At 46.1% G+C, this 27112-nt stretch overlaps 1 protein-coding gene across 8 annotated transcripts; it reads left to right on the top strand.

Annotated features, from left to right (window-relative positions):
• The first annotated feature begins 191 nt into the window (after nucleotides 1–191).
• Nucleotides 192–27112, top strand: sun1b (Sad1 and UNC84 domain containing 1b). Of its 8 annotated transcripts, none has more exons than XM_029250124.1 (24): nucleotides 2515–2809; nucleotides 4687–4781; nucleotides 13355–13564; nucleotides 13789–13973; nucleotides 15161–15187; nucleotides 15386–15616; nucleotides 15850–15987; nucleotides 16206–16358; nucleotides 17049–17129; nucleotides 17962–18069; nucleotides 18363–18461; nucleotides 19123–19216; nucleotides 19749–19807; nucleotides 21460–21614; nucleotides 22049–22312; nucleotides 22577–22660; nucleotides 22770–22819; nucleotides 22938–23082; nucleotides 23450–23719; nucleotides 23964–24048; nucleotides 24482–24597; nucleotides 24842–25009; nucleotides 25393–25485; nucleotides 25729–27112. In XM_029250124.1, exons 2-24 carry the CDS (start codon nucleotides 4699–4701, stop codon nucleotides 25843–25845), a joined length of 3015 nt encoding a protein of 1004 aa, XP_029105957.1. In that variant the 5' UTR covers nucleotides 2515–2809; nucleotides 4687–4698; the 3' UTR covers nucleotides 25846–27112. The 8 variants fall into 8 exon arrangements, with proteins under 8 accessions (XP_029105955.1, XP_029105957.1, XP_029105954.1 ...); XM_029250120.1 differs by having other exon boundaries at nucleotides 2795–2865; XM_029250122.1 differs by lacking the exons at nucleotides 2515–2809; nucleotides 4687–4781 and adding an exon at nucleotides 192–448.

Genomic DNA, 27112 nt, shown 5'->3' with positions numbered 1-27112 from the left:
ATGCGGGCTTTTCATCGCATATCTGAGCGCTGCGATCACCGTTCGGCCGCGCGACGAAAAACGAGCGCCACGCGCCACGCGCCACTCTGACCTCCAGCCGCTGTCACTCCCAGCTGTTCGCTGCCGGGTGAAACGCTGCACGCGGTCAGCAGCGCGTGGCTTCCGCTCTGGTGACGTCACGGGCTCCCAGTTGGTCAGAAAAAAAGGGGAATTGGCGAGGAGCTACGCGCAGTTTGTGATGTGATAATATGTTGTTGGTGAAATACGGCTGGAATTTAACTTCACGGGGCAGCGGAAAGAATTTTTTCGTTTAAGACGACCCCAATATTGCCTCAATAGGATCGCTGAATCCTGAAGGAAGGCGGCGCGGACTTTGTACCGTCGTCGGGCGGTTCCTCCGAGCGGCTACTCTGTGGAATTCCTTGGATTTGTACGAAGACGAGAAACGGTACGTTACTGAAGTTAATTTACCTCCAGCGTGATGACGTATAAGAACCCCGTTGTATATCGGCAGCGTGTGAATCTCCACAACGGTGATGCTTATCATACGGGTTCGCGCTGAAGCGATGCGACGAGTATCGTCATGATTTCATTCGCAGTCCGGGCTTTTGGTAATTAATAGAAATGACAGAAATGTTATTAATATGACTTAAGATGCGTTATGAAATCATTCGTCTTCACAAACTGCACACAGTCACAGTGAGTGTGAAGAAAGCTTGTTGCTTTGATTTGGCGTAGCGCCGTCTGGGTGGAAAAAAATACTTGCTAGCCTACTAGTGTCAGTAAAATGAACAACTTGGAGTAAACCAGCATATGTAAGTGACTTGTTGACTTTTGCAGTATATATATGATAAACATTATGTTCGTTTATTGCACAGAGCGGTTGAAATTAATTGGTTGGTTGGTTCTTTCCCCAAATGAATTTATTTGGCGTTTTGCGTTTCGCGGGTTCCCGCCCCTTGCGAGCTGCCATTGGTTTGTGAGTTGAACTTCGCCACAGCCGAGCGACGCCATTGGTTCACCCACTTGTCAACATGCATTTGAAGTAGCCTGAGAAGCTGTCGGAAGGCGGCGCTGGAGACCGACCCAATAAAACTGCTGCCGTTTGAGGTTTTATGGAAACCGCTGTGCTTTTTTTTTTTTTTTTTTTTTTTTTGTTTATCCAAAACATTTCACGTGTTTTTCATTTTCTGCCCTCATTTCCATACTCACTCCAATGCCTGGTTGCAGTTGCACAATATTTGCTTGAAGTTTCAAAGTATCTTTACAGCTGTTTTGCTCTGAGTCTGAGTGTGTGAACAGATTTACTAACTGGATGCGTGAATTTTGCATGAGATGTAATCCTGAAGGGTTTGAGTGACGTTCCAAGACGAATTAAGTTGTGCTTTTATGGGTGAAGCTTCTTACGATCCTTAGGGATCGTGAAAAGTGAATTGCTCTAATTATTTACCTTTATTTAGCTGAAGCCTTAGTTTATCCAAAGCTATTTACCATGCCATTGATTCAACTTTAAAACAATGTAAACATGCGGTGGGGAAGTTTTACTGTACCAAAACGAGTATCTTGATCGCATGTACATGTTTATTGTACTAGTACTATTTTCTCTGTTTAAGGATGATTAATTACATCTTTGTCAGTGGGTGACAGTCCCTGCTCAGTGTCAGCTTGTAAATCAGTTTTTCATTGAAAGGTCAGAAAAAAATTGCTGGCTTTGGAGTGCTGAGATTAACTCTTCTCGTCATAGTCTTTACTTCATAAATGGTAGTTCTGCATAATTTATTTGTGCAAGAAATGGAAGAGTCTGAAATAAAAATGCATTGATGTTTAAAGTTTTTTTTTTATTATTATTTAAAGAGTGGAAACAATGCTCTTTTAGGAAATTTTGAATCAGTATCTAAATCATGTAAAACAAAAGGAGAAAGTTTATGGTGTCTCCAGTAGGTCATTGCAATCGAGAATGTTCGGTATATTCGGATCGTAATTAAACTATCCGACTAACAGTTTGTATACAAAAGAGAAGTTTCCCTTTTGTCAGCATCAGCGACATGTCCCCACACACACCACCATGGGCCCTGTCGCTCCCTCCGCGATGGATCCACTTTGTTGCTGCGATGCGTGTGTTTCTGTGCAGACATTAAATTATATACACAAGTGTCTAATACCTGTTTTCAGAGATAGGCCTCGAGAGCGGATACTTTCGGCAAATCTTCCTGTCATTTAACCTTTATCCGATGGCGATGCCTTTGCTTTGTCGAAGGTGCTTTAACTTTATAACGTTTTGCAGTAGGACTCGAACTAGGAACACTGAGATAACAGAAGAGGCGAGCCGAGCCCTGAACAGACCACTACACGCAGACCCCAACGTAGGTGCCTCACTTCAGCCCTTTGGACTTGGATTTGAACGGACGCTTCAGCCCCGTGCCGCTTCCCCTCCAATGAGCTCACGACATTTGCTCTGATTGACAGCCGCAGCTCTCGGGTGGGCGGGGCCCGGTGGGCCGCTATCCCTGCGTCTTTGTCGAGTCTGGGAGCCATTTTGGGATTCTGTTCTACTCTGGTCCAGAAGTACACACCGTCAAGTCGCAAACTAACTTTCCTTCCTTTCTCCCTCCACGAACCTTGTTTACGGAGTACCGTTCTCGTCGGCACCCTCGGGCAGGGGGAGGGGGGGTCGTGTATTTTGGGGGGCGGGTTCCCCACCCCGCGGTGGCGTGGGGCGGATCACGCGCGGGGATGCGCATCATCTTCCCTGTGGATTTTCCACCACGGTAGAGACTTCGGGACGGATGGACTCGCGGTTCCTACACGGGCAAGTGCACGAGACGCGTCACTTCACTAACACCGTCGCTGTCATTTCACAGCTGTGTGCGTGAGGTTTTTTTTTCTTTTTTATTCTTTAATACTAGTGCGTGTGTGCGGGCAAAGACGTGAAGGTTATTTAGCCGGACGACGCGCCCTTCTCCCGAGCTCAGTCAGTGTCCGTAGGGAAAACACACGGGCCCGCGCGTGGGCCTCTGCCGGAGAGTGCCGGCGCGCGCTCGCCGCGGTTTACGAAACGCTCGTGCGCTGCGCCGCGTGTTGGGCGCGTGCGCGTGCGTTCATGGCACCGCGATCCGTGCGCTGTTCCATAGGAGCTATGAGTGCAGATATATATGAGTGCTCCTCCCGCGCGCTGTCTAAACATAGCTGTGTGTTGGGTGTGACACACTGCCCTGTCCGGAAAGAATTTGGCAGCCCCGATGCTGGCGAGCAGATATAGATCATGGCTGAGATTTGCGTGTTTGCCCCCCCTGGCTGCAGGGGAAGGAGCTTGAGATGCGTGGTAAGAGAAGTGTTCCCTGCTCTTGGGTGCGCTGCATGTTCGTTTGAGAGCAGGATATTCCTGTTATTGCTCGTCCCACGTCCCTGGTGGGTCAAGTCCCGAGAAGACGCCTTCTGTTGGATTGAAGAGAGCTGAAAGAGATTCCACGCAGCGTACCTTCTGTCAACAGGCACGAAAACAAGATCCGGTGATTGCCGAGCAGGTTTTCGTTTCAGAACGAAACTGGAAGGTGTATCGAGAATTTAGCCGGAATTTCCCGAGAGAAAGTGGTGCTGGTAGCAGATGTCATTGGGTTTTGTCTTTGCTGCACTTCTGATTTTACGCAGTACACCTAAGCACATAGTGTGACAAATTGATAGCAGACAAGCAATATGTCAAGTCTGGTAGAATTAATGAGGGGTTTTTGATGTGCCCTCTGGCCAAAGATTATCTGCCCACGGATTATTTCCAGTGAGACGGTGGAGTTTCTTCCAGCCGTCTGTCCTCCGTGTTTGTTTTGCCTAACCACGTTTGCACCTAGTCCGGTTTTTACGGCCGGTGGCGTGCAGAAGGGATCTCCGCTATATTGACTGATGAAAACGTGCACCGAGACCGAAATGGTTTTAAAGAGCCGTGAAGCATTGCTACAAAACCTTATAAAGAAACTGCGGGATGCTGCGCTCTTGCTTAAAAGCGTTACTGTGCACGTGTGGTGTTTTTCGTAGGAACCAGAGACGGGCATCTCGGTGCAACCTTCTTGCCAGTCCGGCAGGATGAGACGTCTCGGAGAGCGTCCGTTTCGCAACCGGACGTTTACCTGGAAGCGCGCGATTATATGTGTACGCCTGCGGGGATTTACCTTCTGGAGGTCGGGACTTAATTTCCTTGTGTGGCGGATGGTTTTGTTGTAAGCATCTCTGTCTGTTTGGCTGTTTGTAGTCTGTCATCGGCCAGAGCGGCAGAAGGAGGGTGGAGCTGTTCAGTGGCCTCGCCCATGGAGCCATTACTCACCGGTGGCCATTGTTTGTAGTGAAAGTGTAGGAGGCCGGCAGTCTGTTGGAGTGTTGTTTTGTTCCACCGCAGCGCCTACTGAGGGAGGGTGGTAGGTAGGTAGGTGTGTTCAGACGGTATTTGCGATCGCTTAGCACCCAAATCTGTGGGCCCAGCCCCTTTACGATCCGAGTCGTTCAGAAGGTTAGTTGTATACTCACTTGGTTGGAACCCAGGGCCAGGCTGCACTGTGTGTGTTTGGACCAAGATGTGCGTTCGCATATATGTATGTGAAGGGAGAGTGAACGTGCAGCAACACCTGGTGAACGAGTTCTTCCGGGCTGTGACTTACACACCCCCTTCCATCTGCTCTTCTGCTGCCTCGGCTCTTGCAGTCTGACGGAAGAATGATCATGGACTTTTCCCGCCTGCACACGTACACCCCTCCGCAGTGCTCTCCGGAGAACACGGGCTACACCTACTCCCTCAGGTGAGCGGCCAGCCTGCACGGCTGCTACACGTAGCATTAGCATTTAGCGGTCACTTTAGCGAATCTAGCCGTAGTTCATCGGTCTGATGGCATTCCTTTGTGTTCTGGCCATGTCATGTGTTTTCTCGATGTGTCTTTGCGTGTGTTTTAATTGATGCGCTTCTTTTTATTCAAGCCCTTTTAATTGAGTTTGGAAACGAAGCGTCTCAGCATTGCTAATACCTTCTTGCCCTTCATGACCTGAACTACTTCTGGCCCTGTTGTCCTGCTGTCTTCATGGCTGAGTGCTCAGCGAAAGGCTCTCGCTCGCCACATTCCGTTGTTTTGCCCACACCGGAGGGTTTTCCGGGCACGAGCTTGGCGTATATCCGAACGTGTGCAACGTGCAAGTTTGCTTGTGGTTGCACAATGTGGCGATTTATGGACTTCGCATTCGTATTTTGTTGTGTTTGCGCTGTTTGCATTAGAGGAAAAAGTGTAGTGCTTTTGTAAGTGTCTTAAGGAAGACAACAAAAATATTTAAACAATTCCCCAGTTGATTGGGGTGAATATTAAACAACAGAATAGACACATTTCTGTATTTCGCCACTGTCTAGTTTTGCCTGTAGTTCGTTCCAGTTTTGCCATAGATTTATCCGCCTACGGTAGGAAGCTGTGGGCTGTTGGCGTGCGCTCTTTCACGTCAACCCCCACCACTCCCCCAGCCTGAGCCTGCCAGCCTGCTTTCTGTGGAGTTTGGGCATAGTGCTTTTCTCACTTTCAGAAACAATGGTGCGAATGTGTGCTGGAAGTTTATTGCCAGTTCTGCTTTGACTGAGCTCAGGCCGAGCCGTAGGCAGAAAGGGCCCGCAGCACTCGTGAGGCACCCCCGCTGTGGCATCTCGTTCCCCTCGCAGGTTCGCTTTCCTTCCTCTGGTTACGTTAATCTGTTGAGGCTACGCGTCCCGAAGCCACCGGTAGCACGGGCTGTCCTGGTGTCCTGGCACTGCCCGGCAAAGCGTCACTTGCTGAAGAACAAGTAGGTCTGTTTCCAGCCCGGAGCTGTTTATTTTTAAAGATTTCTGAGTGACCTATCTGAGCAGTCCTCTCAAATGTCAGTCTGTCCAGTATGGGCTGTTGTACACTTTAGCTGGCTGGGGGGGGTGGCGGCGTCACTGTGACCGTGGACATCTCTGTGACTGCTGTCTGCGTGTCTCCAACTCCATGCCTTTTGCCGAATGGAGGGGGGTGGTGCTGGAGACATGGGGTCAGGTGACATTAACCGTTTAGGCCATCTGCTGTGGGAACTCAGAGGGAGACAGGCCTGGAGAGGGGGAGTGAGAGGAAGGAGGAGCCCAGGCTTTCAGAAAGAATGGTGAGTGTGATGTAAATAGCCTGCCAGCTGGGGGGGTGGGCAGTGGGTGTTAATGTCCAGGTATCCCCTTGACATGCAGGCACTTGTTTTTGAGTGCAAAACTTTTCCTTATCTTGCCCTTCAAGGCTTTAAAGGAAGCCATCGCTGCACTTCGGATGTTTAATTTCTTGTTAGTCTGACTCACGTGAGCTTCCATCAGGGTTTCATTAAACTGCTGTCCGTTCAGTTGTTTTCTAAACTAGTGGGATGTGGAGAGGTGGTATATTGTGCAGATGGACAGGTGACCTCTTTCAGTCAAGGAGAAGGTGTCATCCTTCACATTCAACATTTGCACTATACTATCCATGCTTCATCTACATACGGGGGTTACAAAGATATAATTTAATGGCATAATTGCTCACAATGTTTGGTAGGGCCAAACAGTATTTTTCCAAATTAAATACTTTCTGAGCGAGATTCGGAAGCAGTTTTGAAGCACATTACTTCATGCTAGTGTGCACCTGAGTTGTTGGGACATGTCCACTTAGTCCCTCTAGGCACAGAATTGGTGATGCGGCTTTGTGAAATATGCTGGAATAATGCTGTTCGTTATCACTTTGTGTAAAGCTAATGACTTTTTATTTGTCATGCTGTGTTCCATGAATGCAAATCTGTTAGCATGTGATTGAGTGAAAGCGTAGTATTTTATTCTGTTTCTAATGAGTAACATCTCATTTAAAATTTTTGTTTTAGTGTATGCAGATCAATATTATAGATTTGTTATTCGTGTAGGTGACGCTTTTCTCCAAAGTGACTTGCAGTGTTAGGCTGCTTAGAACGATTTACCCATTTATACAGCTGGGTAATTTTACTGGAGCAATTTTAGGGTAAGTACCTCGCTCAAGGGTACTGCAGCTTTGGGTGAGATTCGAACCTGTGACTTTTTTGGGTCCTAAGGCAGCAGCTCTAACCACTACGCTACTAGCTGCTCTCCTGTTCCTGACTGAACATCTCACACTTGAGTGTTTGTGGTGCTGTGTGTTTAATGAGGCAATGTGCTGTGCCATCCAGGGAAGTTGATGTGCTCTCGTACCAGTGTCCTCATTCGACATTTCACACGTGGGTGAATTTAGCACGGGAGGACTCGGACCCAAAGCAGCACGCTTCCTTGTGTATTTTAATAATCATAATAAAAAAAAAAAAAAAAAACTGGGTCACTAAGCTGCTGCTCAGCTGGGTGATGGAGGGGAAGGGAGGCGTCGTAATTTTGGAAGGCATGAGCGCTTTTGCGTGACAGGTCCCTCCCAGTGTTTTTTGCCCTGTGGCGCAACACTGTGCTCTCTTGTGTTGTGTGTCTAGGTGAGAGAATTGGGGAACAAACAGGACCTGAGCTGTTCAGTATTATTGTGCACTCATATGAAATACACTCAGGTTGGTGCGTTGAGGTATGAAGGTTTTTGTGTTCTCACACACCATCGTATGCATCTGGGGAAATAAGTTTGCACTCGCATGCTTTACGGTTGCTGTGGCAACCATCGCTCTAAGTTCGTTTATAAAAAGGAGCACAGTCAGTTGGAACTGGAGGAGGATGAGGTGGGATGCTGATGGTGACACCCTTGTTGGAAAGCGGATGCTCGGAGTGATGGAAATCGGCTGGAAAGCTCCGAAGACGCGTTGCAGACTGCCTTTACGTGGGGTGGGCTGAGCTCATCCTGATAATCATTTTAGGGGAGGAAATGAGAAAGGAGTCTTCCTTATTTTTGTTCTGTCTTCTCCCCCAGCCTCTCTTGTCCTTCTTGCAGAAGTGACAGCTGGTAACTTGGTGGTTAGAGTCACTGCCTTTGGGTCCAAAGGTTCTAGGTTTGATCACCACCTCCGGCTGTAGTACCTTTGAGCAAGGTACTTACCCTAAATTGCTCCAGTAAAATTACCCAGCTGTATGAATTCCAGCTCATGGGAAACTGGAGAAGACCCGTTGCAGGGAGGCAAAGGGTGCAATGGAAGGCTTCCTTGGTAAATATCTATAGGACTCCACACGCACACCATCATGTTCACTTGGTGGCTTGCCAGGCTTCCACTGGTTGTGTGTCTGTTTAAAAAACATTTTTACTTTTGAAGTGCAGTAAACAACCTGCAGGGCATTACACTCTCACAGGCAGTGCATTCTGGGTCACTGGACATGAGCCATCCAGAGAGAGAGGGAGGGAGAGAGGGAGAGAGGGAGGGAGAGAGAGAGGGAGAGGGAGAGAGGGAGGGGAGAGAGAGGGAGAGGGAGAGAGAGCAGGGAGAAATCTTCTTAGCAGCAGGGTGTGGAGTGTGTGCAGACTGAGTGCAGATCTTCAGTGCGCCCACAGCAGGGCGAGATCAGGGCTGTGTTGTAGGAATGCTGTGGAAACAGGGTGTGGTATTTTAGGGAAGGGAGGAGGGCACTTGCGGGCTATGGGAAATTCAGAAGAGATATTTCTGTTTAAGAGGGGTGCGGTGGCGCAGTGGGTTGGACCACAGTCCTGCTCTTCAGTGGGTCTGGGGTTCGAGTCCCGCTGGGGGTGCCTTGCGATGGACTGGCGTCCCGTCCTGGGTGTGTCCCCTCCCCCTCCGGCCTTACGCCCTGTGTTACCGGGTAGGCTCCAGTTCCCCGTGACCCCGTATGGGACAAGCGGTTCTGAAAATGTGTGTGTGTATTTCTGTTTAATACTGTTGTTGTTGCTTGCGTTTACATTTATTCATTCAGCTGACGCTTTTCTCGAAAGCGACTTGCAGCATTAAACTGTTCGTGGTTATTTAACCATTTATACCCCTTTTTCTTTTTTTGTCCCCCACTGGGACAATTTAGGGTATCTTGATGAAGGTGGCATTCGAATCTGTGACCTTTGAGTCCAAAGGCGGTAGTTCTTGCATTACCCCCCATATATTTTTTTTTTTTTTTTTTTTTTTTTGTTTGCTGTTCAGGTGGTAGTTTTAAAGGAGAAGGACAGACTGGGTGCTGCTGTGATCCACAGCCATGAGTCTTGTCAAACTCTGGCTCACCTGAGATTTGCCCACTCTGCTCATTTGCATACTGCGGTGTGATAAGCAGAATTTACATATCTGGAACACACCTGAACCAGGCTGTGATGGGCTCTGATTGGCTGCTGGCTGAATCCATGTCAAAGCTCAGCTTTTATTTCTCTTTGGGTATTTTCATATGAAAAACGTGGTGCAGCTATTACTTACGGAGTTTTGCGTTTCACTGATGAAGTGTAGAACCACCTTGAGGTGACTATTTCCCAATGTTCTGGATGAAACGCTGGAATTGGGGAAATTTAGTAGCTGAAAATGCACACATAATGTGTGGATGACGTGTTATTGTTAGTTTGCCTTTTAGGTATAGATCAGTGCTGTGCTGAGTGCAGTCTCAGGGTTTTATTATACTAGTGGTGTTGAGGCACTGCAAATTGTGCAGTCATTGAGGGGTCACCCTGGCCCAACACTGTGGCATCAACAGCTGAGTATTAGACTCAAACCTACTAGATTTTTTTTTTGGCTTTATTTTCCAGTATTTGGATGCCATCCCAGCTTGTTTCACAATTGCACCAGAATGGTTCACACAAGTTTTCCTCCAGGTCCTCAGTTCCATGCCCATATTGATTCCACTCACATACCGAGTATGTGACCTACTCGAAATTGTTCTAATGTTGTGCAAAGACCTGTTAAGGAGACTTGGCAGTGAAGTATTTTATCCATACTCCTTACTTCCTCTCAGTTAAAATGTGGCCACAGTCTGGGTATTGCAGCATGTGCTGCTGACCTGAGAAGGCCGTGTTTAGCATATTCGTGCAGGTTGGTACCGTTTGTCTGCCTCTCAGTGGGAGATGCCTCTGTGGATGAAGTAGTGCGTGCTCAAGAGAGAGAATCGCCGTCGTGCACCTAGCCGCTGCAGCGCTCTGAGACTCTCGTGTCTGGTAGGCGGCCTCCTCTGCGTTCTCTGCATCCTCGCATTGTGCTTGGCCCTGTTTGGCTTCCACTGTTTGTGAGGCCTGGAGGGATACACAATCGTTCCACAGGACATCTGGCTTCAGCGACGACGGGGGGAAAGCGCATAATTGGCTCCGAATGGGATTATGCAATCCTCTGGGATTACGAGGAAGTGCAGTCGGCGAGTTGACGGCTGGAGATGTCGGGGACGTTGCTGGGTACCAGTGGTAACTCTGCCACACTCCACCTCACCTTATCTTTTTTCTTTTAAAGAGGCTGACTGTTTCTCCACTTTTAGTTACCACTCATTGTCAATGGCAGTGATTTTGGGGATCGTGTGTGCGATTGAGTTTTTTGTCCTTGGGAGAGATTAAAGTCTCTGTCCCCAGCATGTCGAACCAGGGAAGGTGGTGCGAAAAGAGTTTGAAAGTCATCATGCCACCCCATTCTTTCTGTAGCACCTTTCCCTGTGGGATTCTGTAAGGACATCTGAAGGCTAGGCAGTTGGGGTGGACTGTCCTCTGTACCCTGCTCTTACTCTGTGGTGTTAGAGGTGGGTGGGACTTGTGTGTCTGCAAAAGCTTGTAGTATCGTCACATAATTGGGTTCCCTAGGAAGAAAACCCTCTGTGACAGCTTGTGATGATATATATTATCTTCTTACAAAAGGGTTTATAATTCATTATAATGACAAACACATAGCAGAGACGGCAACCACGCATGTACTGTATGTAAAGTGTTTTGTCGCAACAAAACTTTCATCCCTGGTTTTCTGTTCAGAGCAGTCATCACAAGTAAACATGAAATAAACAGTGATGGGAGATTACAGAAAACAAAATTAATGGTACAGAAATTTAATAGTGCTTAACATAAGTTGATATAATGGAGAGGTGTCCTTTTGTTGCTAGTTTGACCATAATGTCCATTATGCTACTTACAATTTATCCATTTATACACCTGGGTTATTTTTGCTGTAGCAACTTAGAATACTTTGAGTGTATTGTAGCAGGAGGTGGGATTTGAACCCGTGACTTCCGAGTGAAGGAGTTTGAGCTCTAAACACACCACCACCTGCTGTCTCAATATCGTAAATGTCCCTGATGAATGATCAAAATGTCTCTGTCCAGCACATCGCGTACCTAGACCCCCACCCTTTGCTGGTGGGGTAAACTTTGTAAATTTAATGGGGGGGACCTAACACCACGACGCAAGCGATGAGTGTACAAAGAATACCTTCCAAAACACTGGAAAGAAAGGTGTTTACAGAGCAAGTGCACCGCTTTAGTGCTTCCGTACCGTTATCAGCAGCTACGTCTGAATGCTGCGTTATGTGGGAAAAAATGCTTTACTTCTCTTGTAATTTTGCCTTTATTCCCTAACCTAGTCTTACCCAGTACAAAAGGAGTTAACCAGTGGTGCCACAGCACTTCAGTGATCCCACATTTCTCAGTTGTACTCTTGTTTCGCCAAGCAGCCTCATGGAGGTAATTTGGCATGGGTTCTTCTCTACCCAGTTCTCTCGCTTTTGTCTCCTGTCCACTGTTACTGTGTCAGCGGATGGCTTCCAGGCCTATCAAACAACGACCATTCTTCCTCTGTTTTTATGATCCGAATCAACCGTGTGACTCATTTCCTGTCAGTAGGGGCGTATGGGGAATACCACAATCCTGCTTTCTCCTTACGCAGGGCTGTTTATCTCCTCTGCAGCCATCGTTTGTTCTGCAGCAGCGCCGTGTTCCCGCTCGTTCTCACTGTGGCAGACAGTCAACTTTCACCTGACGTGAAGGAAGACGGCAATAGCTGCACGGCAGTAGTAAACTGAACCGGCGATGTAGCAGTTCCTTGTGCGGCTCTTCCAGTACACTCATCCCACTCATGCATGCCCTTTTTATACACGCAACAAACTTATAAATCGCTTGGCAGCATTTTTTTATTATGCATTTTACTTCCATAAATGTTCGTAACGCAGTTGTGACAAAGACACGATGGGCAGTACAGCTGTACTCGCACGTACTCGACCCTGCATAGGTGGTACCCAGCTGCGCAACTGCAGTCCCACTTATTGGACTGGATCAGTAATTCGACACAGCAGTAAACTTGGAATCAACACTCATGGGAACAGTTAGGAAATGTGGATAATTAAATTAATTTATTGTATTCTGTACAAGAACTTTAAGCTTAGTGCAAGACATGGAGGAACATCCAGTGTCGACGGTCAATGTAATATCACAACTGAAACAGCAATTTTTTTTTTTATTACTGCTATTTCATTTCTTCCAAAGCAGTTTACACTTATTTAAACATTTGTACAGCTGGGTAATTTTTACCGGATCAGGTGTGTATGTACTTTGTTCAAGGGTGATACAGCTGGAGGTGAGATTTCAGTATGGCCACATTGAGTCCTTAAAGATGAAAAGGTAAGTCTTAACTGCTTAAATAATTGTGACGCATCAGCTTCCTTCAGGGAGCAGGACTAAGAATGGACTCGAAGCGCATGTGAGATGTGCGTTCATTTGTCCTGTTTACAGAACCCGTCACTGGTGAGATGTAACAGTGATGGATGGACTGGATCTTCCTCCCAGCTTCATGCTGCAGTGCCACATGCTGATGGGCATGTGCACCACAGTAATATTTACAGTTTCGGTAACATGACTGTCCTTGCACCAGCATCAATAAAGCCTTAGTCTTGCGGTCTAATGCAAATTATCTAGCGTGACGTATCCGTAACGGTATGCGGCACCTCCAGCAACGTGGTGTCCGTGAGCTTTGCAAAGTAACCTAGAAAGTGTTCTTGGGAGCTTTTTCTTTAAATCATAAATATAAGCTAAATTATCCAAATGCCTCCTCCTTGTGCTTGTGAGGTAGACTCTGGACAAGTAATTTTTGATAAATGAATAAAAGTATAACAATGAGGGGGAAAAAGTAGAATATGTTGGGGTTGTCATGGTCATGCATAACAATACCTTTTATTTTGCTTTTGTAGTTTTTTTTTTTCTTCTGCCTCCCCTCCCTCCATAAGAGATATGTTCATTTGGTCCTGTAACAGTAGGAGTTCACAGAACAGGGTGATTTCACAGAACAATTATGCCCGTTAGTCAAGGGGTGGGTTCGCTTAGCTCTAAGGCTGCAGCTCTGCTTTTGTCTGATGGGTGAAATGTGAGGTTTGATGACCATGGGAGGAAAAACAGTGAAATGGAGCAGTTGGTAGGGGTGCTGTTGCATCACAGCCCAGCACCCAGTGGATGTTGTAAGAGCCTCTGACTCAGCTGTGTGGCTCCTCTCCTCAGCTCCAGCTACTCCTCGGCAGCCCTTGAATTCGAGAAGGCTCACAACATCGAGCCAGTGTTTGATTCGCCAAGGATGTCGCGCCGTAGTCTTCGTCTTCACGCTATGGGCTCTCACTACAGTGACGGGAGCCTGCTGGACTCCTCTCACAACCACAGCACTGCCTACAGCACCGCCTACAGCGCAGGAGGCTCCAGCCGCAAAGAGACCCGGTGAGCGACAGACCACATTGTTCGTTCACATTAGAGATCAGCTTCAGTAACTGTAAATCAAAGTGTAGTTTTGCAGTAGGCTTTGAATTGCTGCTACATTTTTATTTGAATTCTGGTCAGAAATGGGATTTGCGGACCTCCAGACATATGTCCTGGTTTGATGTGCTAGAATGTGACCCGATGGGATTGCTTGCTCACTCTCCAGTTACCCTTTTCTCTCTCAGAACGGTGAGGAGCAGGAGGCAGCAGCAGTTGTCGTCAACACCTCAGACGCTGCTGCGATCCACGCACCACTCTCAGTCAGGCTCCTCCAGTCTGCACAGCTGCATGGTCAGCAACGCTTCCCTGCTCTCTGGGATGCTGGATGAGTCGTGCATACAGGAGCGTACGCAGGTTGATGGTCTCTGGGGTGAGTTGGGTGGTTTCTGAAAGTGGTTTCTGAGCGCAGCCTGGTTGACCTTCTGGGAAAGGAACCACAGCACTACCGGTGATCCTGGTATCTCATCAGTGGCATCACGTCTGTGTTGGTTTGTTTGTTCATTTATGTTCTTAAAAAGCAGGAAACCTGACTATGACAGTTCTATAACAACTTACCACTTTTTGTACTGAATCAGATGAGTGAGAAAAAAATAAATGACATCCCTCAGTATCATTAGGGTTTCACTCCGTTTAAGTAGCAGGTGCTTTTCTCCAAAGCAACTTACAATGAACACTATGTAGTGTTATCAACCCACACACCTTATTCATCGCAGTGACTTACACTGCTAGATACACTACTTACAATGGGTCATTCATTCATCCATACATCAGTGGAACACACTCTCTCTGTCACTCACACACTATGGGGGAACCCGAACAGCATGTCTTTGGACAGTGGGAGGAAACCCACGCAGACACGGGGAGAACATGCAAACTCCACACAGACTGGGTGGGGATCGAACCCACTTTCTTTCGCACCACGCAGGTGTTGTGAGACAGCAGCGCTACCTGCTGTGCCACCGTGCCGCCGCAGTTGAAAGTAGAGTGAGGCTTCTGCTTGCTGCCAAATCTGTTTGATCAGTTAAGGCTAGATATGGGGTGGGACAGTAGCAATAACTAGCACTGCCACCTCTCACCACCTGAATGTTGAAAGAGGATGTGGGCTTGATCCCCACTCTTTGTAGAGTTTGCATGTTCTCCCCGTATCTGTGTGGGTTTCCTTTGGGTGCTCCAGTTTCCTCCCACAGTTACGAGAAAGGCAGTTCAGATGAATTGGTGACCCTTGATTGCACGTGAATGGGTGAGTGACTGTGTCTGCATGTGTGGCTACCCTGAGATGGACTGGCACCCCCCCCCAAAACTTTGTGCCCAGTGCTTTTGGGATAGGCTCTGCTTTGCCCTGATACTGTTTAAGACAAGCAGTTCCTGAAACAGGATGGCTGGAAGGCTAGCGATGGAAGTCTGTGAATACAGGGCTTATGTTGAATATTGGGCTGTGTAATGTGACCTAGTTCTTCTTTTAGGTTACTGATGCTTGAACACTCATCTTTCACCATGTGTGATTAGTGGGCTGTTTTCGTGTTCATTATATTTTGTCTCTTTACTTGTTTTTTGTAGGTTTGGATGATGATACTAATCTTAAAGGTGAGTAACGGGTTATGATGCAGGTTTTCATTCACAAATTTTGTCCTGAATGTATTTGTGAAAGAACTTATGTCTTTCATTTGAAAGAAATGTGTGTTCTTCACATTGCATTGTTTTAGAGGCAGTGTGAAAGACTTGAGTCTTGTTTGAGCGTATGGTTCCTCTTGTCTTTTTTTTTTTTTTTTTTCTTTCTCTTAGAGCGGAGTTTGAGGACGGAACACAGTGCGGCACTGGTAAACGGAGATGTTGCCTCTACGTGCACGGAGACTTCCACGGTGAACGGCTACATCTGCAGCAACTGCAGCCTCCACTCTGAGAGGAAGGATGCACTCACGGCCTACTCCTCCTCTTCGTCTGCTGCTTTCTCTCGCTCAGCCGCCGCTGCTGCCACATCTTCCACTATCTACAGGAGCCGACGGGACAAGACAGGTGAGGGAGTCTCTGCCATGTTGATCTCCACAGTATATCACACTCATAAGTGGCCTCAATAGAACTGCTGTTCTGTATTTACTTCTTATGCAGTTCCCAGTGCCTGTACCCTTAAAGTACACTCATGTTTGTCCCCTCTAATTTGCTTGTGTTGTGTTCACATAACTTTTGAAGTTCAAGCAATGATCCAGTGCTCCACATGTGTCCGCTCTCAGTTCTTGGTTTCTTGCCAGGTGTGCTGGCATCCTTCTGGCAAACCACTGTGCGATGTGTCAGGCGGCCTGTTGCCTCTCTTGTGTCTTTGGTGGGGGCAGTAATGCAGAGTGTTCTGCTGATGACGGGCTGTGTGACCAAGGGCCACGAAGGCAAAGGTATCATTTACAAAATAAATGTCCGTAGTCCTCTTCCAAGTAAATTTTGCCTTTTTTGGAACTTGCCCAAATAAGTTTCTTGCAGTGGTAAACTGAGTCTTTATATGGGGCATTTTATTTGACTCATTATTTGATATAATTGAACTTTTCCTGTGTGTTAGGTGTATGATTCGTACCATAACACAGCAGCTCTAACTGCGCCCTTGGTCTGTCGTCAGGTGTCCTGACTTCTTTCTCAGATACCTTTCTGACCTATGGAAGGTGGGTGTTCACCTCCGTAAGGTCCTGCATGTTGTCACTGAAGCAGAACGTACTGCGGAAGATGGGTTATGAGGCCAAAGGCCACGAGGGCATCAGTGTGGGTGACAAAGGTACCAGTTGCCCTGCTGGGACCCCTCTGACTCCCCTTCTCTCTCCAGCTTATAACTTGCTGTCCTCATGCCTGCATCGGAGACTTTACATGTGTTTTAAATAATTTACTCCCCATGCCACTGTGACAGCACAAGTACTTTTAAACTATGGGACTTTTTTCCCCCCTCTCCTTCCACTGGTTTTGGATTTCAGGGTTGCTTCCGCTGTTGTGCTCCTGTAACATCCTGGCATGTCTAAAGATAATTGAAGAGGCTCATTTACTACTTTATGTTGTTGCCATATTGAGAAGTTGCTGCCATGCTGTAGGCCTGTTGTATAGTATGCCTGTTTGTTTGTAGCTTATTTGAAATAAAATGTAACTCCTAAGAAAGTGCTAATGCTTGCTGTTTTATCCAGGATGGTTCTGCTGTCTGATCTGAAGGCGCTGAATCATGACTTCATTTTGATTTTGCTGACTTTGTGTTCTTCTTTCCTGTTGCTCTTGCTTTACCTACCCCTCTGCGGATCACCCAGGTCAATGTCTCACTTTTTGAACGCAAATGGGCTCCTTCACTGGTACTTCGCAGTATGCAGATTTCACCTCTTTTGCCACACTCTGCTCAACACGGCTGCCTTGGGTTGGGGTCACATTCTAAGGTTGCCACACAAGCGAAGCTGATTTCTGTGTGTGTCCTGGTTCTGTTCTGCAGCCCACTCAAGTTACTGTGGGAGTGTGAACGTGAAGGGCCTGGTGTCAGCTGACAGGCACCTGAATCTGAACGGGTCACTCTGTAAGTAATGCTTCCTGATTGCCTTGTGACAGTGGACTGTTTATCGTGTTCATAATGATTTGTGCACCAAAAGGTGGTTGTGTGTGTGTGTGTGTGTGTGTGTGTGTGTGTGTGTGTGTGTGTGTGTGTGTGAAGAATGTAAAAGAGGATCCGTTTCTTTGACACTGGGAGGATCAACATTACGGTTTCTGTGAAAGCAGAGTAGGAGCTCTGTGTACTAGTAAACCCTGCATATGAATGTCAGAAAACTTGTGTCAAAGAAGATGGCATCTTTTTATATTGCAGAATCTTCCTCCGCATTCCAAGATTGAAAAAGCTATTCTAGTTGAATATAAAACTGATTTAAAAACTTGTGTGCCCAGTTTCAGGGTGCCGGGTTTGTTCGTGGGAGGCAAAACCAAGGGGGGTATTGTATTTTCTGCTCTTTAAATTTCCAGTAAAACACGTGCCCTAGACAGATGCGGACTTCAGGCGACTATCACGTGCACAGAAGACGCAAACGAGAAGAGTGAAAAAGCTGTGAGATGGGGAGACTGGGGAGGGTCATCAGCCGTGTTGAATTCAGTGGGTTTTGGGACTGTAGGATTTGTTTAGTGAATGTGGAGACAGTAGAGTGTGTGTCCGCAGAGACCGAGGGGCTGAGATCAGTGAGCTGCTGTGTCTGCAGGTGCGGTCGCCTCTTGCTGGAGATCTGTCTTCGCCGTTGCGTATCGAGCTGATGTTTCATGTCACCGTTTTTATTGTTTTGTGAGTCTGTTAATATTTTCTGTTTTAATCTTGTTTGTTTATCTGCCTTTTGCTTGCTGCTCTTGGTCATGGACGATGTGGACAGGTGATGACTGCAAAGGGAAACAACACTTGGAGACACTCATGGTCCGAACACAGCCCTCCAGGATGCGCAGGCTCATGGGGGCGCTGTGGAGCCTCGTGGCTTACACAGGTTACCTTCCACAATATTCCAGTCTTTTCACATGTGCAGCGGTTCTCATGGTTCCCTGCAGTGAACTGAGGGAGTGGCACTAAAATGTTCTGCAAAGTTTCTGACTTCCTAACATTATTATTGTACGTTAGGTATTTCCCAGAACGCATTTCAACAGTTTGATTCTGTTGAGCCAAACCTGGGACTTTTTAGCGATGATGATTTTAGAGTTATGGCCAAACTGCAGAAAAGTACAAAAAGTCAGTCTTAATTGATCAGTTTTATCTTACGATGATCACCTTGTTGGTCTCTAGGTTACAGTCTGCTGCAGGCTGGTCTGGCGGTGTGCGCGGCGGGCTTGTTTGTGACCCGGAAGCTGCTGTCAGTTCTGTGGTTGGCTGTAGTGTCTCCAGGTCAATATACCTCACCTGCCAAAGGACTCTCCGATCTTGCATGATCCAGCATTTTTTGCTTCCTTTCTCTCCTCCCTCTCGCCGCACCAGCAATTGCTCTGAGTAGAAATCATAGTTTTGTGACTAATCTCAGATGTCTGTTTCATTGTTCCTGTATTTGCAGAAATGCTCTTAATAGCCTGTGAGGACATTTTTCTGTTTTTCTATGCGTTGAAGGTCCTTATAGCTTACACACATGTGTGGATGCTTAATCTTGGACTCTGCATATGTTGCTTTTTTTTTTTTTTTTGCATGACAGTCTTAACGCACTTACCTGTCCCTCGTCTCTTGGATAAACAGCAGGGTCCATAACAGTTGCTGATGTAGTGGATTATTCAGTCACTGACAGACAGTACAGTGCTGTTTTCCATCTCTCTCTCTGTCTGCACACAGCTCATCTTATTATTGTAGTTTGTTGTAGGAATGGTGACAGCATTTCTTAACTCCTCTCATCTTGTTTCCAGACTGTCTGGAGTGAACCTTTAGTGCCCCCTTTCCATGCTTTGGTGGTATACATCCAGTTGCTAAATCTCTCTCTCTCTCTCTCTCTCTCTCTCTCTCTCTCTCTCTCTCTCTCTCTCTCTCTCTCTCTCTCTCGTTTCTGTCTTCTTGGCAACCACAGGGAAGGCAGCCACGGGGGTGTTCTGGTGGCTGGGGACTGGGTGGTACCACCTGGTCACCCTCATGTCCCTTTTCAACGTCTTTGTATTGACACGGTAAGCATCCTCTCTGCAACCTGACTCCAAGATTGTTCTTGATATTCACCGGTTTGTACTAGACTACTTTAGTGTTACTCACCAGAAGTATAACGGAATAATACAAAATGGCTGTTTTTATTTATTTCTGGACCTGGTCTCAGTACACGATCGATGTGCCATAGAGGTAATGCTTTTTGTGTCCCGGATCGAACTTGATTGTTGCTGTCGTTTCACTAGTGGCTTAGATACCCTGACTGGAAATTGAATGTTTTTATTGGTTAAAAGAAGTATGACTTTGCAATGCAACCATTCAGAGTAAATCATTGCTTGAATTGTGTGACCTGAATTGAGTTCACTTTTTCTGTTGATGGAAAATAATACATTTAAAGTACGCAAGCATGGACAAACTATACGGCAATACCACGGATGCAGTTCACATGATGGTATAACTGAATTACAAAGTAACCACTTTATTGTTGCATTTAATTTGAACAAGTCCGCTCATGTATCGTTACTTTAACGAAGGTCATGTTTTGTCTAATCTTTTTAGATGCCTCCCTAAACTGTGCAAGCTCCTCCTGTTCTTGCTGCCATTCCTGTTGCTCCTGGGTAAGTGAGCTGAGGGGAACTGTCCTCTCTGACAGCCCATCCAGTACTAAACTAACCCAGTTTAATAGCTGCCCATCTGTCTCTAGTACAGGCTATGCTGGCCATTCCGTCTGCCGCTAACCAGCACATGCCCCTTGGGCAACGACGTTGAACATCACAATCCAAAATCCAGGTCATCTCTGCTGGTGGATTTATTCAATATTGCCTTGGCCCTGCCTGATCCCTGACCAGAACCAGTGCCTATATAGCTTTTTTACACTGTGCTAACAATAGCGAACCTTATTTTATCCCTCCCCATTTACAAATGATATAGAAAGTATATATTTTATTTCTTAGTAATATGGTTCTTCTGCTCAGTGGTCCTAATCAGTAACTGCTTCCTTGTGATAGAAGTCTTTCCTGCTGTGGCATTCGGGTTCATGGCAAAATGATGAAATAGCTAATTTACAAACACAATCGGGACCATTAGTCTGTTGGTAACTGGGAATTGTAACAGTCATCCCACTACATCAGTCTATCCCTCGTTTTTGTCATGGTTAGGTTTTCAAGTTCAGAGTTTGTCATATGTACTGACAAGTACTATGAAGTTCTTGCTTGAATGCTTCTCCATAGACTATAGACAAGATACAGTAGATGGTACTACGAAATATACAAACATACAGAGAACAATGAATAGCCAACATAATTACCAGACAAAGTAACAAAAGGTTTCTCTGTAAGACTTGTTCTAATTTCATCAACAGCTCATGAAGTGCAGGGTTTTGATGTTCCTCTACACTGGAAACATGAGGTGTGATACCAGCTATGATGTGGACTGGACACCACTTCATTATCTTTTTTATTAAGTGAAGTTACATTAAAGTCCGACCACAAGGATGCGACTGAGTTGTCACATAAGCATTTTTGTGAGCATTTGAACACCTCCAGTTATGAAAAACGTAACAAGGAACTCCCCCCTCCGTTTACTTGCTGGGTAGTTTATCTAAAACTTTTGAATATAGTGATTTTAAAAAACAAAATCATCTGAAAATTCAGTAAGAAGCTGTAAACCACCTCACAACCCTCCCCCCAGTCTTTTTACTGCAGACTAGTGGCAGGTAACAGACACTTTTTTTTTTTTTTTTTTTTTTTTTTCCCCCCCCTCCAAACCTCCCATAAATTTGTAAAAAAAAAAAAAAAAAAAAAATCTTTGAAACTTGCAACATGAGGTACAAGTGTGTTATACAAAGCTTTTGATTTACATTTAAATGTAACCCGTTTATTCCCTTTAAAATGATTGTCTTATTTGTGCTGAGATAAGTATCTGAAGTTCTGATGAAATAAATGTGACATTTCAAAATGCGGCTAATTCAAAAGAGCCTTTTAATGCCTGGACAGAAAAGTTCCATTGACTTTCAGAGGTTTTGCTTTTTTTCCTCTTTTTTCTCTTTCATGCCTTCTTTTTCCTCCACATGTGTCTTTGTCTGTCCTTCTGCATAGAACACAAAGTGGTAAATGTCTGTGCACTAACATGTGGATGTGTTGTGGAACTGGGCACTAAGCTGTGTCTTCACAAGACGGTGCTGAGCATACACCGCTCTGCCTCATATTCCGAATCGGATGAAACGTAAATATTCACGCTAATGTGTCTTGACTGTATCCTGTCCTTCCAGGCTTATGGTACTGGGGTTCCTCCAGCTTGCTGGCCTACTTGCCAGTGGTCAGCTTGACAGAGTGGTGGGCAGCATCACCCCTGGCCCTTGTCCTGACCCGACCACAGACCCTCTACACAGCACAAGAGCCCATCCCGAAGCCAACTGTGCAACCGGTAAGGATAGTGCGGTTTTCTGTGACCGCATGAGTGTGGCTCCTGTTAATGTACAGTACTCTTACAGCTTTCTCCTATCCCATTGAAAATAATTTTAAAAATCTTTTGTAACTGACTTTTTTTTTTATATTGATACATTACTAAATACACAAAGTAAAATGGTAACCTAAGTCCTACCTTTGAACACTTTACTTGCAAATAGGCCTTTACATCCTATTTAATTTCAAACTAAAAATGACAGTGAAGTGTCACTTATTCTTGTTCAGTTTCTTTAATAATGTGTAGTTGTGTTGTAATATGTACGTCATCTTTTTTTTCCTTCCGCACATGTCGATATGGTTGTGGAAAGCTATATGTACTTTCTGACATTTATTTATTTATTTTTTTTTTTATACAAACAATTCTCCTGTGGTAATGCGTTGTACATGATACAGGCTACCATGGTACCCTCCGTGAACCTGGAGCGCCTGGCTCGGTTGGAGGAGAGGCTGGAGTATCTGTGGGGGAGTGTAGAGAAGGATGGTCAGCTGCACAAAGAGCAGCACAGGGAAGTGATGGCCCTCTACCGGACCCTTGCGGACCAGCTGGTTGAGCGAACGGACAGGGACAGCCTGGCACTCTGGGTGTCAGGCCTCCTGGATCAGAGGCTCACTCTTCTCAGGAAGGAGCTGCACCAGGACACCATGCAGAGAGATGAGGTCTGTCTGCAGCTGCACTGTGTCTATTTCTGGTTGGACAGGATTAGTGCTTCACATAGATGTTACATGAGTGTTGTGGGTTCAGGTGTGAGTTAATTTTTTGTCCTTAAAATCCCTTCCTGCTTTTCGTATCTGGGTTGTGCAAAGTCACGGTGTGTATCAGTAGTATGTTCTACAGTGTTTAGCACACTGATGTTCTGTATGTACTGGCAGCGCTACCATTGATCTAACATTGATTTTGCATGTTTTCTGCAAACTGAGAAGCAGTACCTACAGCAGCAGCAGAGTCACACGGCCCAGCTGTCCGAACTGGAGGCCCTGCTGCGAGACCTAGCAGCCCAGACCAAGGTACAAGCTACAAGCAGTCCTTTACCATTCCTTCTGTTTTTATCCACTAGTATGTAGTGTTACATGTTTATGCACTGTATTGACTTTTTTTTATTAATCTATATTTAAGGAGGTGCAGCAAAAGCAGAAGGAGGTTCTACATCCTCCAGCCCCAGAGAGGTACGTACAGCAGTACATCCTGGTGGTAGGTCAATGAACTAGGTTGAGCTGAGGGGCTCCTCTGGGTTGGTCAGGTTGTTAACCACCCCCCCTTTTTTTTTTTTTTGCCTCTTCCTAGTATGGGTGTCACGACGGAGGAGCACAGTGCTCTGCTGGTAGAGGTGCAGAGGCTGGAGGCAGAGCTGAAAAGCATCAAACAGGATCTACAGGGGGTGATGGGATGCCGAGGAAGATGTGAACAGCTGGACACCCTGCAGGACACAGTGAGTAGCACTAACATACTTGTCTTTCCATTTTCTTTAATAGTTGCTGTATTATATTGCATACTTGTGTCCTGGAAAATTGCAAAAAGTCTATTTACATGTTATAATTGACTACTTGAAATAGTCACTGCATTTGTCTTCTGTCTGAAAATTATCCAGATATAAGAATAAAATGTAAGCGGTGCAAGTTACTTTGGATGAAAAGACAACCTCGGTAAAAATTTGAAGTATGAGATGTTTTGTACTTTTTTTAAATCTTGAAATAGAGTATGAAACTTTATGTATTAGGAATATGGTAGCTGCATTCCCAGGAAGGTTGAGCTTGCAATTCTCAGCTTTCTTCTTCTGACCATGAATGGTGCTGCAGGTGTCTGCGCAGGTGAGGCGGGAACTGCGCACACTGTTCTACGGTGGCGAGCAGGTAGAGCAGGGTGACATACCGGAGCCTCTGCTGACATGGCTGTCTGCACACTTTGTGAGAGGCTCGGATCTGCAAGGGGCGTTGGCAAGCCTGGAGAGCGCTATCCTGAAGAACATCTCACTGTTGTGGGCAGATGAAAAGGGGAAGGGTCCAAGTGCTGAGGAAGTGACAAAGACTGTGGCACACACCACAGCAGCTTCAGGGATGTCAGAAGAGGTATGCAGATTGTGTGTGTGCTCGAGGCAGAATTTTTGGTATATTATTTGGCCTCACAGCAACAAAATATAGTCCATCGGTCAAGTTCTGACCTGTGTGACTCATTTGCATGATTATAGATACTTAATATAAGAATAAAGGAAACAGTTATTTGTATAACTATTTGTTAGACATTAAGGCCTTTGAGTGTACTGATGACCTTTACTTCTCCTCCTTGTTTTGTGTTCTTCCCCCCCACCTCCAGCAAGTGGAGCTCATTGTACAGAACGCCCTCAAACTGTACTCCCAGGATCGCATCGGCCAGGTGGACTACGCCCTGGAGTCTGGAGGTACAGATGTTCTCCCTAGAGGCATGTGTCAGTGATGCAACAAAGACTGTCTGTACACCTCAGCAGTGTGGACCCAGACCATGGCCTGAGTCAGGAGTTCAGGAGGAATTGTGCAGTTAGAAGACCTGACTTCATTCATTTCCCTGCATGATGTAGAGATTAAAGGATAAATTTAAGGGAGTTTTTAATATGTTTCTGATTTTTGTTTTGTTGCTGTACTGTCATACTTCTGCTAAAAGCCTAACGGGGTGAATTGGATTAATGGTCTTTTGCCCGATATTTAGTGTTTAGACTTCCTTAGGAATGAACCGCTCCTGGTCTTCAAGAGTGCAGCTGGTGGGTGTGATCTACTGAACAAAACCAGTTAGGCAGGTTAGAGTAGAAAGGGAAGTAGGACTGATGTGACTGTCTGGTAAGAGCCATGTGACTGCAGGTGGCAGCATCCTGAGCACGAGGTGTTCGGAGACATACGAGACGAAGACGGCCCTGATGAGCCTTTTTGGTGTCCCGCTCTGGTACTTCTCCCAGTCGCCCCGTGTTGTCATACAGGTTGGTTCCCCACCTTTCAGAATTATGTGCGAATATGTGCAGTATACAGCAGTTGTTACTGTGTGGAAACTCCTTGTTGTTTCATGCAGTATGAGCCTGACAGACTTAATGTCCTTGACCCTTCCTGTGTAGTCTTTCCATTTCAGTGTGCTACATTAAGCTAGAAATCCCATAAATAAAAATCTGGTAAAATTGGTGGTTTGAGGCTTACCTCCCCCCCCCCCCCCCCCCCCTCTTCTGCCAGCCGGATGTCTACCCTGGGAACTGCTGGGCTTTCAAGGGCTCCCAGGGCTACCTGGTGATCCGCCTGTCCATGAGTGTGCTGCCCACAGGCTTCTCCCTAGAGCACATCCCCAAAAGCCTGTCCCCAACGGGCAACATCAGCAGTGCCCCCCGCAACTTCTCTGTCTATGTAAGAGACTTGCTGTTTTCCAGTTGGCCCTTTGTACCTTTCATAGTGATATATCAACTCGCACAGGCTCGGTCTGCAAGGGCCACTTGTTTTTAGAGTTTCATATTGTGACTGCTTGTCTTAAATACTCAGATAACACAACAAACTTAAATTTTCTGTAGATATATACTGTGTATATACACACACACCTGTATGTATTTATTTATTTAACTGATCAATTTTATTGTAAATCAAAATGGCAACCTGACAGTATGTTGAAATGAAAACTGGCTTACACACAAACATACCTGATGAACGTGCGATCTGACACAGTACCTGGTACACGTCGTGAACAAAGCTGTGGGTGGCACTGCTGAAGTGTGCTTCTCGCTGTGTGCTCACAGGGGCTGGAGGATGAGTATCAGGAGGAGGGGAAGCTACTGGGTCAGTATACTTATCTGGAGGATGGGGATTCACTGCAGACCTTCACCGTTGAGGTAAGCAAGGTGTGCTGCCCAATGACTTGCTGCGCACAGCATAAACGGGGTTGGATTCTGAGGCCAAAAGCCGAACGTCGTTGCATTTCAGTTTGTAATCACCTTATCTGTCTAATATATTAGTACTGCTGCCTGCAGGTTGTACAAGCATGACGTGTATTTGTTTTTACTTTAGTCATAGTTTTTAAATAAAGTCCATTATTTTGGATCTTTTCACTGAGCTCTGCTGTCCCTGTGTTGCAGGTAGAGAATGACCTGGCTTACCAGATCATTGAGATGCGGGTGCTGTCCAACTGGGGTCACCCGGAATACACCTGCCTGTACCGTTTCCGGGTACATGGGAAGCCCAAAACCAAATGAGAGCAGATGCTCGCTTGTCTGTTCTTTCATGTATATAGGGGATGTCTTTTCTACAGAGTGGCGAAAAATGCACGTTTCGTAGGGGCCAGGGGATTTACAGGGATTTTCCTGTGAGTACATTTTTTTAAATGGGGAAAAAACGAACTTCTTCAAAATGTAAAGAAAAGACTGGAACTTGCGCTGGAGGCAGACAGGGCAGGGGAACAGGAAGGGGAGCTATGACTTTGACCCCACCCTGATCTTTGCCCAGCTCCAGTCTCATGCACTGACTCGCCCTTCCGGAGAGGAACATGGATGGCTGTATGGAGGATGAAACTTTGGGTGTCTAGCACTGTTATAAACATTTCCCCACGTCAAGATAGACAGCACTTCTCTACTAAATGTTTTCTGCCTCCCCCCCTTTGGAAGTACTTTAAACCAGTCTATTTTGAAGATTGTCTGGAACCAATGCCCTACTGGCTTGCCCTCTCCTCCCATGATTCCTCTTTTAGGGGGCCGGGGGCACTTAACATAGACTCTGCTGTCCATGTGGGATGGTCTTGTAGACAACGCATTAACTGCTACCACGTGAACATTGGGGCCATACAGGACCCACGTTCCACGCATGTTATCCACGCTTCCACATATCACCCACCTTCCTCCTGTTTGCCTCCAACATGGACCCTAAGCAAACATACACCCTCCCGTTGGACAGTATTATACACTAACGAGGGATGTGTGATTTTTGTTCCTCGAGCTGCAGCTTTTAGAGTATATTTTGAACACAAGCTGAAAAGACAAAAATAAAGCAGGTAAGATTCAGTAGATTTGAGTTTAGATAGTCAAGACTAAAGAGCAGTGTTTTGACGCCCCCACCCCGACCCAAAGCTACACACCACTGAGGAGCTTTGTGAAAGTCAGGATCAAAGAGTGGCTGTGGTAGTCGAAAGAGGGTTAGTGTCCAGATTCTCACAGTGAGGTTCTTCTGACCTTAGGAGGCATTGAGGGAGTCCATTTAGTTGGACATGCATAGAAACGTGGACCTAGCAGGTGCATGGTCCACACTGGACATCACTTAAACAAGAGGCATGGAAAGCTTTCAAAGTGGCTCATTGTATCAGTCAGTACGTTCTCATCAGAGGGCTTCTTTATCCTGAAACCGCAGAGGAATGTATACTGTATATTTTAATGTTAATAGTTTGTCCTTTAAACCTGCTAATATCAGTGTTGCTTTGGAAATGAGTACACCCTATAATATTACTGTTATTTTAATGTTTGTCACTGTAGT

This window comes from Scleropages formosus, chromosome 3 (genome assembly GCF_900964775.1).
Source record: "Scleropages formosus chromosome 3, fSclFor1.1, whole genome shotgun sequence".
Classification (NCBI taxonomy): domain Eukaryota; kingdom Metazoa; phylum Chordata; class Actinopteri; order Osteoglossiformes; family Osteoglossidae; genus Scleropages; species Scleropages formosus.
Note: the sequence above shows the minus strand (reverse complement) of the source record. Positions and strands in the feature narration are given on the sequence as shown.

Bases quoted from the DNA above. Each gene is read 5' to 3' on its own strand.
- sun1b (XM_018743024.2), top strand. From the start codon at position 5,999: ATGGAGGGGGGTGGTGCTGGAGACATGGGGTCAGGTGACATTAACCGT. The intron at 15,188-15,385 runs GTGAGTAACGGG...TCTTTCTCTTAG, and splicing joins TGATGATACTAATCTTAAAG to AGCGGAGTTTGAGGACGGAA. The intron at 23,720-23,963 runs GTATGCAGATTG...CCCCACCTCCAG, and splicing joins CTTCAGGGATGTCAGAAGAG to CAAGTGGAGCTCATTGTACA.